Source organism: Schistocerca nitens, chromosome 1 (assembly GCF_023898315.1).
Source record: "Schistocerca nitens isolate TAMUIC-IGC-003100 chromosome 1, iqSchNite1.1, whole genome shotgun sequence".
NCBI classification, from domain to species: domain Eukaryota; kingdom Metazoa; phylum Arthropoda; class Insecta; order Orthoptera; family Acrididae; genus Schistocerca; species Schistocerca nitens.
This window is the reverse complement of record NC_064614.1, coordinates 965,111,262-965,125,790: the sequence shown is the minus strand read 5'-3', so window position 1 is coordinate 965,125,790 and position 14,529 is coordinate 965,111,262. Positions and strand designations below refer to the sequence as shown.

At 38.9% G+C, this 14,529-nt stretch overlaps 1 protein-coding gene across 3 annotated transcripts in view; it reads left to right on the top strand.

Moving 5' to 3' along the window:
• The first annotated feature begins 9,901 nt into the window (after positions 1 to 9,901).
• The window catches only part of LOC126194948 (ribonuclease P protein subunit p21), a 57,421-nt gene continuing 52,793 nt past the window's right edge, over positions 9,902 to 14,529 (top strand). Inside the window, exon 1 of one of the 3 annotated variants that reach the window (XM_049933385.1) lies at positions 9,902 to 10,234. In XM_049933385.1, the coding sequence (XP_049789342.1) occupies positions 10,166 to 10,234 (69 nt within the window). In that variant the 5' untranslated portion in view covers positions 9,902 to 10,165. Of the gene's footprint in view, positions 10,235 to 11,056; positions 11,206 to 14,529 lie in introns of those variants that run through there. The other 2 variants (XM_049933342.1, XM_049933359.1) reach the window with 2 other exon arrangements.

The window sequence follows — 14,529 nt, the reverse complement described above, 5'->3', positions numbered from 1 at the left end:
CCTACGTCATCGTAGCTGCGTATGCGCAGCACAGCCTGTTATCTGGCGCTTTCTGGTAACTGCTCGAAACGTGCGTCTCGCGGGCCCCGAGGAATCGCTTCATGACGTCATCAACAAGGCTGAAAGCGTGACAGCGCTGCCTGGTGACTAGACCTGTAAACAACTCTGTTGATGTAAGCGACGTCACACGTTGGCTACAGTGTTTATACAGAAGGTTCGTTTGAGCAGTTACCAGAAAGCGCCAGATAACAGGCTGTGCTGCGCATGCGCAGCTATGATGACGTAGGCAGCCCGTGCTTGGTGCTTGCTCTGCTCATACGCTTTTCGTCGTATTTCTGGTGGGGCATCACGTGACCATGTGTAGCCGTGCCGCCCGTGCGGCTTGTTGTTGAGAGAACATACTGAGTTGTACTTAGAGCAATTGTTTTATCATATCCCACACAGATAAAGGATGTCATGATTCCTCGGGGCCCACGAGATGCTTCTGTTCTCGTTACGTGCATCTCGCGGGCCCCGAGGAATCGCTTCATGACGTCATCAACAAGGCTGAAAGCGTGACAGCGCTGCCTGGTTACTAGACCTGTAAGCAACTCTGTTGACATAAGTGACGTCACACGTTGGCTACAGTGTTTATACAGAACTTGCCTTCAGCTGTTGTTTTGGAATGTCAAATCAATCCAGATTGTTTGAATGAAGCTTCCGTTAACAGAATAAAATGTAGAAAGAAGGTTTAAATGCGAATAATCTGTATTATGGTGACATGATAAATCTGCAGCGTAGTCATTAGAGCCGTACGTGATTGATTGAAACCAACTCATTACAAACTATTGGTCGAAAGGCAGAGTGATTTATAGCATAACACATATTACGCATTGCGGACAATGTGTCTAAATGTTTTTAACGCATTAACTGCTGCTTACTAATGTAGGCTAACTACCACTGAGATGTTTGCGGCACGAATTTGTCTTTGAACCCATACCAGCAGTAGCAAATGCGGAAAAACAAATCAAATATGGTAAAGGATGCATAGTGGAATGCCCATTGCATTTTTCCAGTTTGTGTACGATATCTGTACGTAATATGCATCAAAACACGTCGGATGCTTGTTCATTTTCTAATATATGTTTTTTGGGGAGGACCTAGTAGTTTTATTTTTTTTATTATGAGAAATGCGTTAAATGTGGGAAAGTGCATTTAAATATGCCACAAACAAATACTAGGCAAAGACACACGTCTGTCTGTTACCACAACCTTTATTTCTCATTCGCTGTGTTCCACAACTGTCAACGAAATTATCGCTTTTCAACCTAATGTAGACCTCAGACTATGCTACAAATAAAGTTATTACTCCAGTCAAGGTTTCTCGAGAAAAGGGGGCGAAATCCAGTATAGTGCTCTTGCCCTGTGTGTTACCGATATGCTTAAATTTTGATCGTTGTTTTTCTGTAAACAAACAGCTATATGCCAATCACATCTTCCTGTATGTAGTTTCTCAAAAATCCAGTTTATGTGATCTTAAAATAAAAAGAGCTCAATGAGGGAATATTAATAGATCGAAGCAATACTGACATCTCCAAATTGTAAGACTGCTATAGATGGAAGTCACTGATTGTCAGTGTGTGTCAGTGGGACAAAACATTTGAAGTAAATCACGAAGCTTTAGGTTAGTTCAACTATTACTTCTTAATGTAGTAGGCAGTCACAATTTTCTTCTGTATTTTTATGTATATACATACTACACAAGCAACCAAATGGTACCGTTCCACTCGCAAATAGAGAGAGGGAAGAAAGGCTGTCTATCATCCGAGCCCTGATTTCTCATGCCTTCTAAATTTTCTCAATAGTGTTATACAAAATAATACTCGCACATAGTTTGAAACTACTGGTAACCTATCTAGCATCCAGCCTCTGAGTTGCTTCAATGTGTTGCTTAAATCTGACATGGATCTCAAACTTTGGAGCAGTACTCATGAATGTGTCACATAAGTGTTCGATACGGGTGGTCTAAGTGATCTTCCCCACATTTCCAGTCACAAAACATATTCATCTTCCCAGAGGAAGGAAGTAATGACCCTGAAAGCTAGAAATGGTTTTTTTATTCAAGTGCTGTTTCTCTCATACTTTGTACAAAGCATTTCAGAATTTTACAGTGAGTACTGGCAGCCCTACATATAATGGTAACATTAAAACCCTGTTAATTTGAACCTTAGTGTTAACTATCATATGCATCCTTGAGTAAGAACATTACGTTTAATTATAATTATAGAAGGAGAGGCTAATAAAATAATTTTTTTACTTTGTATTTTATTAATATCTTAAGATTTTTCAGTTTGCTGCCTGATGTCTTGCAGCAACCTCTTAAAGACTTTAAATCAGAATGTGAAATTCCATTTCCTTCCAGTATTAGGGAGTAAATATGTTGACATGTAAGTGAAAGAATCCGAAGGCCCTGAAGAGACTTCTGTAGGAAGCTGCACTATCGATTTTACACAATAATTTTACTCACATGGATCAAAAGTTCTGTTAACTTGCCATATCAGATTTGAATAATATCGCAAGCTTTTTATAACAGCCCCCATCACCATCACCAGTAATGGTACTGGTATGTAATGGTATGGTGTACTGTAGCAGCACATTAAAAGTGTTTCAATTGAATTGATTCTGCATTATCTCTCTTCCCCATGTCCTTGACATTAATGCTACCAAGTTATGTTCTTGTACGGTAATTAGTTTCCATGTTATTTTATTTATTTATCGTGTCAGAAGCAAACTAAAAAAAACAATATTAGATACATTACTACATACATACATACATTATGGTTTATAAATTAAACTAGACAAGAATGAAATAAATGATTAGACACAGATTGTGTTGTCAAACATAAGGTAGTTTTAATCTATACAGTGGATGCCCAAAAATTTGCAACATCCAGTGCACTTTGTGTAGCGTTTACGAGGTCCTACATGGTGCACACAGTTGGTGGTAATGTGCATTGTAGTAGATGTGTTGATGTCTGCACGGCAGCTCCGCAGTCACGCTGGAGAGAGTCCACCTGGAAGCCCCACCCCTCCAGATTACTCTTGGATCTTGTGACAGAAGAACGCAGGCGTTTGAGTGATTTACAAGTGGACCATTTCTCTGTGTGGCCTGGGGGAACTACTTCTTGCGGGATCAGCCACTCCTCCAGATGCTGGCATCTGACCTGCCATCTCTTCTCCCGGTGTTGATGTGGAGTGTCAGCGAGTGGTTCTGTACTGTGAAGGAAGCTCTTTATAGACACAAGTCTTTGCTGTGCCAGTTGGTGGCCATGTAGTGGGTGGGCTTCGGATGTTAATGCCTTCTTCATTTCTCTCCGTGCTGCTGCATCTCTTCGGATGTCTGGGGGGACTATGCCGGATAAGCAGTACAGGTTTTCCACAGGTGTGGCTCTTAGACAACCTGTAGTGATACGACATGTCTCATTCAGAGCAACATCAACTTTCTTTGTATGTGTAGATCTGCACCATACTGGGCAAGCGTACTCAGCTGCAGAGTAGCAGAGGGCTAATGCGGATGTGCGCACTGTGTCTGGCTGTGCTCCCTATGTTGTTCCAGTCAGCTTCCTAACCACATTGTTACTGGCAGCCACTTTTTGCTTTGTTTTTAAGCAGTGTTCCTTATATGTAAGAGCACGGTCCAGAGTGACTCCGAGGTATTTTGGAGTCTTGCAGTGTTCTAAAGAGGTTCCTTCCCAATCTATCTGCAAGGTTCTACTAGCCTGTCTGTTTTGGAGGTGGAAAGCACAGGTCTGGGTCTTAGAAGGATTTGGTTTCAATTGATTGTCCCTGTAATACGCAGTTAATTCTTTCAGAGCATCAGTTAGCTTCCGCTCCACCCTCTCAAAGCTGTGATCTTGTGCTGTGATTGCTCGGTCATCTGCATATATGAAGCTTTGTGTTCCTTCTGGTAACGGCTGGTCATTAGTGTATATATTGAAGAGGGTGGGTGCCAGTACACTGCCCTGTGGCAACCCATTTTTCTGCTGCTCCATCTGCTTCTTTGTCCTTGATATTCCACAAAATATCTTCGGTTCTGCAGAAGATTTCTAATTAGACAGGTTAGTTTATAGTCCTTGGTGAGGTTGTATAGCTTCAACAACAAGAGTCTGTGGTTAACAGTGTCGTAGGCGGCTGAAAGATCTATAAACACCGTTCCTGTTATCTGCCACCTTTGGAAGCCATCCTCTATATGCTGTGTCAAATTCAACACCTGTGCTGTACAGCTCTTCCCTTGGCTGAATCCTGCCTGTTGAGGGATCAGTAATGGTTCTATCATATCTGTAATTCTTTGGAGGATCAACCTTTCCAATACCTTATACAGGTGGCATAGGAGGGAGATTGGCCTATAGCTTTTGGGGTCATCCCGGTCTTTCCCTGGTTTATGTATAGCTATAATTTTTGCTTTCTGCCAAGATTTAGGTATCTTGCCGCTCTTGATACAATTATTCATTAGCTCGAGTAGCCAGCACTTCGCGCCTGGACCAAAGTTCTTGATCTGTTCACTTCTTATGTCATCTACCCCTGCTGCTTTTCCGACTTTGCACTTATTTAGAGCTGAGTCGAGCTCATTCAAACTGAATGGTCGAGACAGAGTGTTTCCCTCTTGTTCGGGCTCCCTTTCCAGGGTTCGTCTCCCGATTTTACTGGTATGATCAGGTTTACCATTTTTCAAAAGCCGGTATGCGATCTGGTCTGCCTTCACATTTGTATGCGTATTGGGTTGGGAGGGATCATTGTTAAGGTGTCGTAACAATCTCCAGGCCTTTTGACTACTTCTACTCATCTCACATTCTGTCATCAGTTTAATCCACTGTTCTCTCTTCGCCTCAGAGATTGAGGAGAGAGTATTTTGCGCAGCCAGATAAGTCTCCTCGCTACAAGGGTTTTCTTCATATAGTCGATAGTATACGTACAGCAGAGCAGTTGTTTCAGGTGTCACACCCTGCAGATACATTGTCCTACACCCTCTTGGAATTGATGCCCGGGAGCAATGTTTGACAGTTTGAACAAAGCTGTCATACTCTTCAGGAATAGGTCGCACAGACTTAATCTCCTTGTCCAGCATCTTAGCAAATTTTTTCCAATCAGCTTTCTTGAAATTGTATCTCCATTTGAAATTCACCTCCTATGGCCTTATTGCTGGAAGAACCTGACACAGTAGTGGCCTGTGTTGCATCTTTGGTATGGGCGAGCACACTGATTTGGAGCTAAGCTGTGTGATGTCTTCACTCACAAAGAGGAGGTCAGGGTTAAATCCACGTTGCCACCTGCCACTGTTGAAGGAAGGGGGGGTAGCTTGCTGTCATGTATAAGAGACAACTGGCAGGATTCAGCCCAGGAGAGGACTGCCTCCCCATTTTCGTCATCTTCAGAGTATCCCCACAAATGACTATGGCTGTTAAAGTCACCGATTACTACAGACGTCTTGCTGTTATGGAAGTTCCTGGGTGGTGTGAAGGAAAATGCAGCCGAAGGGGGCTTATACACAGAGGTAGCCACGCAGTTACTCAGCTCCACTGAAATGACTTCGATGTTATTTTCTACGGTGCAGTGAGCACTGATTATCTGAAGCCCTGGTCTTACAAATATAGCACTTCCATACTGAGAGTGCGGTGTTTCTGCAGCTAGTTTCATGCCCGGTATTTTTGGTCGTCTCTGTCGCTCATATCTATGCGTCTCTTGTATACACAGGACGTTGCATTTTTTGTTACGGCATAGGTTGGATAACAGATGTTCTTTGGCTGATGATATGCCTTCAATATTTATAGATATGATAGTTAAAGTAGGCTCTGATAAGGACCGTTTATTTCCATGTTATAACATGTTAAATATAGAAAGTTTAACTGTAACCAAGCAGTAGTTTTCTTTGGTGACAATATCAGTCCCAGTGCACAACTGAATTTAAAAATCTGTCTTGTGGGGTGAAAATCTGTTACTGCTGCTATCTTGTGCTGACAACGAGATGACTTTCATAGAAATACTGAGTTATTTCATTTGTAATACAGTTTCATAGTTTTTGTAGTTGCTCACGATCTTTACACTTGCATGCAATGGGTGTAGCATCAGCATACAGAACTATCCTTGAATTTGAGGAGCAGTATTTTGTCATTGACACAAATCAACAAAAGAAAGTATCCCAGTACAAAGTCCTGGGTACCCTGTATTACCTATCAGTAATGTTAGATCTGTGTGTGCCACTCACCATCCTTATGAGTGAAAACTGATTTGTGTTAGATAAGGTTTTATTAAACTGTGAACAATTATCAGCATAATTACCAGCCGTTTTCCCTTAGTATTTACTATCTCTCTCTACAAGCAACTGATAGAGATTAGCTAAAACAAATCTGTAATTTCAGATGGAGGTTTGTCTATATCTAAAATTATGTTTCCTTTCCCATCTACAGCTTATCGCAGAAAGTTGAGTAACACCTTCAACACGTAGGAATTACATCTTTGAGCACCAATTATTGCCACTTTTTGCAACATTACCATAATGTTTGATATCCCTACTGAAAGATGAGCAGAAATTCTTTGTTAATGGGTGCATAATAAGATTCTTTTTTGGTATACCAATGCTCAGTAATAACTGAAACATCTGGTTTATTAAAACATGCTACTATGTCCAAATCATTGTGCTTATTTCCTAGGCTCGTAAAGTTTTGGAGGATGATCTTGGTTTGCACGTTTCATTGTATCCACATATTTATTTATTGTAACCATAAATATCCCCATTAAGCAAATCAGATGTGCTTGTCAAACTGGGAAGAGGAAACAAAAATGCCACACATGTACAAAATAATAATAAAACGAAAGATTCCAAAAGAGTTCCTGACAGCAAAATGTAAAACTTAATTGTTTTTGGATATATTACTTCTTATATCCTTCATTCAAAAACTTAAGAAGGCTGTTAGTTTAGTGTCTTCAAGGCATAATGCTGTTTCATTGAGCATCGCAACAATCAAGTCTGAGATAGTAGTGTACTATGATACTACCTATGAAGAAATTGATGCACTGGATGTGAAGTGCACAGTTTAATCTACCCAGCAGAAGATGGCCCTGCACTGCTCTATACCATCATGAATATACCTATACATTAGTGATATATTCATCACTGACAGAAAATTGAATAATCACATTTTTGCTTCAAGTTTCTGAAATGGCAGTTGATGAGATCATATCTGAAGAGACAGCTATCAACCCACACTTTCAGCATGAGGTAGGACTAGCAATTACCAGAATTCTGAAATGTGGATCTTGTAAACCTAGAGTTGCTCTAGGAAAACAAGTAAGATGAGAAAATAAAAGGTTGCTGTATTAGTTATAGCACACAAATATGCAGTGAATAAGAAGTGTGAAATGACTGTGTTCGCCGGCCGCAGTGGCCGAGCGGTTCTAGGCGCAACAGTCTGGAACCGCGCGACCACTACAGTCGCAGGTTCGAATCCCGCCTTGGGCATGGATGTGTGTGATGTCCTTAGGTTTACATAGTTCTAAGTTCTAGGGGACTGATGACCTCAGAAGTTAAATCCCATAGTGCTCAGAGCCATTTGAACCAACCATTTTTTGGCTGTGTTCAAAGCTATGTAGACTTGTTTAATTCCTGGTTTAAGTAATTCACATTATTTCATTGCTGTTTCCTGCTGTCATCCATTAATATCTCAATGTCAACAACTACTTTGTTACTTTAAAACCTTCAACATGTTCACTGTGGCTGACACAAAGGTCAATAAGAGCTACTAACACCATGCTTTTAAGTGTCATCCACAGTGAATGTGCAAAACAAGAACATTTTTGCAATTTAATTGGAAGTCCTAATTCAGCTTCCTTTTTCAGGCATGTTTATTTTTAAATATTAAAACTGATGAGAGTTTCATTACTAGACCACTAATTTTGAAATCTGGATGACATCATCCCAGCACTGTAACAAAATGTGCACCATACACAACAGGTTAAATGCAATCTCTCCTCTCCACAAATTTGCACCTCAGATGTGTTGTATGTCATATAATACTACAGTTAATTTTCCATATATCTGAGCAAAACCAGTTCTTGCATGTCCAAGTTTATCTCATCTAGGCATTACACCTTTCCCTTAACTTTAGTGTGCTTTACAATAACATTTGTATGAAAAGTTTTCTGTGTAAATTACCTATTCTACACCTAATGCTTGTATAACCCAGTGTGCCATTCAGGTGGTTTACTTGTGTGTCAATATAATTGTCAGGTTTGGTATGAAAGAGTTTCTTGAAATACATTCCCACATAAATTTTTTAGTATCTATTCTCAGTTGTAAAATATATTACGCACTGTCAGTGCCATTTCAATGCAAAAATTTTAAATCATGCTGGGGAATATACCAAAAACGATTAAATGACTACAAAGTTATTCATGAATTCATTTTTAGATACATATTTAACTGTGTAAAGGATAATTCCTGAAACAGTAATTAGCATTCTAGCTGTTCTTTTAGCCACAACTGTAGATGCATATACTTCACATTCAAAGTTCCTAAATGCCTGCTTAACACATTGACTACCATGCTGCTCACAGCAGAGCAGGACACTTAATGCTGTATGCCAAAACTGGTGGTGAAACATCCATTACTAGTCATGTCAGGGTCAAGAAATGCAGAAGTAATCTCTCAGGGAGTACTATAATCTAAAAACGTAAAATTATAACTAGAAAGGTCATTTCCAATAATGTCTACCAAGCAAATTATGCTTTCAGTCAGTGATTTCTTTTGCCATAAATGACTAGTGAACGCACATGCCAGAGGATGGTAAATATTCATACTTTGCCTCTGACAAGCAGCAAAGCCATTAGAAACAGCTATGCACATAGTCCAATTTATGTTGAAATTATCACCTGGGTATTTTAATTAAATTTGGTGTACTATAAGCAACATGATAAAGGAATCAAAAGAAACACACACACACTGAATTAATTTCTTTATTAACAATGCTCGGATTTCCACAACACCACAGAGGTACCAAGCTTGATGCGTTACTCGTTTTTTTACATGGCGAGTTTCCCCAGTAGGCCTATAAACCATGAAACAGACAAAATGCTACTTCTCGCTGTCTTCTCTTCTTTGGATTTTCACTTCAGAAACTGAAACATCCATTACAAAAACAGATTACATCACTCGCAAATCTGGATTCAGTCATTGCAATTCATACCTATTTTACTGTAAAAAAATACTGACTATGAAGAATGATGTAATTTTGAACATTCAAAAGTTTTCAAATGTGCAGGTTACTGACGTTAGAATACAGTTACTACACACTTTTTGATCAGGAAAAAGTAACGATGATTGCAACTTAAATACCGAAGCCATTTGTTATGAGAATACGCCATTACCACAAATAATCCACATAGATGCATTGAAAGAAACTTTACTGGGTAACATAATGCATCAGAATACTATAGGCACAAAGAATGAAATTTCTGTAGATTTACCATACACTTTACTTTTCTTGAGCATTATAAGATTACTAACGGAAGTTACTTACCGTCCATTATCTGGAATATAAACTATCCTTTCTCCTCTGCAAACATCTGCTTTTGCAGCAAGTATTATCAATTTTTTCCGTGATTGAAAAGCTTTAACGCACATAAATCACAAAACCCGCCATTATACACACACACCCACAATGCATTAGCATGTCATGTTCAAAGAATATCCGCGTTTCGGAAACTACCAGCGATATTGGCTAGCCAACGTGTGACGTCACTTACGTCAACAGAGTTGTTTACAGGTCTAGTCACCAGGCAGCGCTGTCACGCTTTCAGCCTTGTTGATGACGTCATGAAGCGATTCCTCGGGGCCCGCGAGACGCACGTAACGAGAACGACGTGTTGGAAAGATCCGTTGGGCTCTGATCCCGCGAGAGCACATCATATCGAATGCTAACGAAATTCGATAGAAGTTCCTGCAGTCGTCGAGATTGCGAGTGACGTCACTTTGGCAGGCAGTAGTGTGAGGGTCAGGGTAGGTTTGGGTTTTGTTCGCGGGAGCATCAGCAAGTTAGGAACGTCTTCTTTGACAGTGGGTCGAAACTCGAAAGGGAATTCGCGAACTACGTCAGGCAATAAGCGAAGCTGTATTGGAGATACGTAATTAGGCATGGAAGCAGATAAGCAGAAATTACCCCAGAATAAGGACAGTACAATGTGTTTTTCGTCTAGTGGCAAGGTACAAAGTAAAGTTTACTTGTTTGGTGAACCATGCGCGTCAAGAATAAGCGTTAGAAACCGTTCCTTCCGAAATTTTGTCATCTTCAAATACTGTTTGCGATTACTATGATGTTTGTAGGAAGGTGTGTTCCCTGATTGTGATGAATGACAGTGTTGCTGTGCTTGGTAAAAAGTTTGTTGAAATAGATGAATCGCTAATCACAACTCGTAAGTGTAGGAAAGGACGAAGTTTGTAAAACGAAATTGATCCGATATATGTGTTTGGAAGCAGTGAAAGGGAGTCACGAATGTGCTTTATAGTTATTGAATTCGAGGTATAAATAAACTTTGATGTCCCTTTTTAAACACTTCATCTTGCCTGGAACGAAAGTAATTACCGGTGGCTGGCAGATTCGAAAACGAATTTGTCAACCATTCAATCGAATATGCCTTAGAAAGATTCGTTGATCCACACGCAGAGTAAAGAGGGCATGTGGAAATCTCTCTAACCCTCTATTAAAAGAAGGCTGACCGGGAAACAGATGAACTGTACATATTTCAGAACCTGTATTTGTACAATTTGCGGTGTTGGGTGGTGGCAAAAAACTTCACGAGATTTTGTTTTCCTGAAAGATGTAGCTAGAGTTTATCCCTGCTACGGCAAAGTAGGATTGCTCCCGGATGCGAATATGAAACGCGAAATTGTTGATGTGGATGACTAGTACGGTAAATTGTCGTTGTTTTTTTTTAAATAGGGATTTACTTTACATGAGCAATAGGATTCTCCATAATGATAGCTATGGTCTTTTTTCAATGTTGTAACCAGAATCTATATTTGGCTTCGCTTAGCCGAAGCCTCTTACGTGTATCGAATATTTCGCCAGACCAAATAACATTACAGTAACAGCTGCATCATCCCTATGTTTGAGTGATACATTCTTATACACAGTTTCTAGTTTACATGCGAATGACGATATGTTGATTGCCGTGGTACGTAGCATTGAAATGAGGCTCATACATGCTTCATTTAATTGTAACCCATAAGGCACTATGTTTAGTATTCTGAATGTTAAAACAATATTTATGAAGTTGAGCAAAATTTCATAAAATTATTTGAACTAAACTAACAATTTAGACATTACTTAGTATTCCATATTATGGTTCACTACATATAAATTTGCTTTGGTGAGTGGCCTTTCCTGTGGCAAACAATAAAGTAAGTCTGGTTATCTAAGATATCCCAAAACAAGAGTACACTGTACAAGAATAACTTGTGCACAGAATTGAAACAATCAAGATAAAATTTAGGCAGTTCAGCACATCTTGTAATATACAGGTGGGCTGGTTGCAAGATATTGTCAAAAACTGAAAAATGAGCAGACACCCCTAACCATTACGAGCCAGGCAGATCTCTTTCAGACATGTGATGTGAGTCCTAGTTCAGTAGTTATCACGCCCCAATTTTCTCTAGAAATATATAGTTTTGAGCTAAAAACTTTAAATTTGCTAGCCTGAAAAAGTTGAACTTTGGACATATCAATTTGGCAGAACAATATTTTCTGAACAATCTGAAGTTTCTCAGTTGTACAATTTAACTCAGTGCCTGATATTCAGAAGTTCAAATTCGAGCTTGTTATATTGACATTTTGAGTAGCTTTTCAGTTTTTGTCATTTCCAAACTCAATGTAAATATTAGCATGATTCCTTGAAATTTCTTGCAACATATCAGTCATTACTTACTCTCCAATGATCTTGTCATCAGCAAGTTTTTTTCTCCACTACTGCTGCTCTATCTCATCTTTCAGTCCTACATGAAGGGTCTTCACATGTAGACCAGTCTTGTCAGATCAGTTCCTGAATTCGTGGTGTATATTAGGATAGGTGTGGTATTGGGAGCATTCACAAGATGCTTCGTGCTTTATTGTGATGTTTGTGATTACCTATAGCTACTGTGTGCTCCATGGTGAAAGTGGATGGAGAAAGATCAGCAGTATACACAGTCCTCAAATCTGTAGTTGATTTTAGGAATGAGGGTGTAAAGATCAGGCTTGTTCTGCCCATATATGTTGAACATTTGTGGACAGTGATTATTCAGCAGTGTTCAGGGTGCTTAGCTCTGAATGTTGTAGCCAATGTGAGGATTAAAAATGATTGTAATGAGTTATTTAATGAATTTTCATTCCGTTTGTTTTAAGTTGTCACCAGTGACTGCTGATAAGACAAACTCTACAAAAGCAAGTGAGATGTACTTTGCAGGGTACACATTTTCTAGCACAAAGCATGTGTACCACAATTTTCAGTTGGAACTGGCAACACTGCACTCCCAGTCTGTGCCTTGACCTGCCACCAGATATGAATCATTCTGAATTTTCTTTTCATTCACCTTGAGTGTGCTTTAAAGTTTGGGATGCTTGTCTGTGTCAACTCAACTCATTACTTTCTGAAAATTATTTACTTTAAATTTCCTGCCATTTTGGTCCTTCTGACATTGCTAAGTACACTTTAGCTGGCAAGCTTGTTTCTCTCCTGTCAATCTTATGAAGAATGCTCTGCAAATGCATTTAGCACTTAAGTATTGCCATTAGTTGCACATAATTTAGAAGACTTTTTTTCTCTAAAAATTTGTTTTATTGGATACCTACTGTCTGGGGTGCTACAGCCTCTTCTGTATACCAATGTCTCAAAATCTTTACCAGGATAAAACATCTCTATAAATTTCATTTCATCTGTATCTAGGAGTGGTAGAATTTTTTGCTAGATTATTGCCATATTGAACTGCCATTTTTTTAAAAAATGAACCTTAAGCAATAAAATTAGGAACCATAGTAAGCATTACTGGACATGCATTTGTGTGTTGCAATGTTGGTTTTGTTGAGCAATGTGTTTGTAGAGCAGCAAACCATACTCCTTCCATCCATACCAAGCCTTAGAAGAGCTTTATCTCTTTGGTATTCATTGGTTCCCTATTATTCACTTTTGTGAATTGCTGCTAAGGGCCAATAGTTACTTCACTGAGAACTTGGACATAAATCAGAAAAATAAAAAAAAGTATTACAGATCTGATTATACCAGCTCTTAGCTGAAACATTTTTAAAATTTTAATTTTTAGTCTGAAGTGCTGGATAGAACAAATGGCTTTATAACTTGTCTAAAATTTCAGCTTCTAGTTACCCCTGAAAACTAAGATGTCAAAGCAATGCAACAAAGTAATGTGAAAACATCTGTTAACAAAATATCTCAGAAATAATTACAAATATCTTAAGCCACCACATTTCAGTAGCTTTTATGTAATTTATTTAATTAGTAAGGTTCCCAGTCTGGTTTGGTTTTTATCATCTGTTATTTCGTTACTGAAAGAAGCCAGAACTTTTCAGCAACAATGCAATTTTATGGAAGGCTGAAAATAGACATGCAAGTACAACTTTGAGATACATAGTATCACAGTATGGAATGGCTGACATTCCGTGACTCTTAAAATGTTGCACATTGAATAGTTATACATTGGCTATACTGTAATTTTACGCAGTTGTCTGTTGGCTTTCTTCAGTAAATGTTGGAGGGAATGTGTAAGGAAAGGAGGGAAGTGCTGCAAAAAGAAAAACATTTTTTAGAGAGAAGAAACTAATACATAGTAAAAGCGTAACGTCTGAATGGTGAACCAATAATCCTCTTTACCGAAAAATCACAATGGGATGAATAAATTGGTGCATAATACATGCAGAATATGGTTATTTATTTTAAAGAACAGTCTTTATTCATCTATAATCCAAGCTAATTAAATATCTTCTGTGGAAAACACTGAAAGTGCCAGGTTATAAGAAAAACCTCAAAGCCTATAGAAAAAATACCATTTTACTCATTTCCTATTTACTGCAACAGAATGTTGACTGTATTGGAAGGTCAATATGAATTAAGCCTAAATTAGAAAAGCATTTTTATGTATTGTGTTGTTAGAAGCTTCCTATAGTGAAAAGACATAATTATGATGTAACTCTCCCTTAAAACCCACATCCTTTCGTCTTTCCCTCTCCTTCCCCTCTTTCCTGATGAGGCAACAGTTTGTTGCGAAAGCTTGAATTTTGTGTGTGTGTGTGTGTGTGTGTGTGTGTGTGTGTGTGTGTGTGTGTGTGTCTATCGACCTGCCAGCGCTTTCGTTCGATAAGTCACATCATCTTTGTTTTTAGATATAATTATGATGTAAATGAGATATTGCATTATTTCTGGCAATCACACTAATTTCCACAATTCTCCAACATGACCCTTCATTTTTACTTTATAATCACATGAGCTGAGAATACTGGAAGTGATTTATGG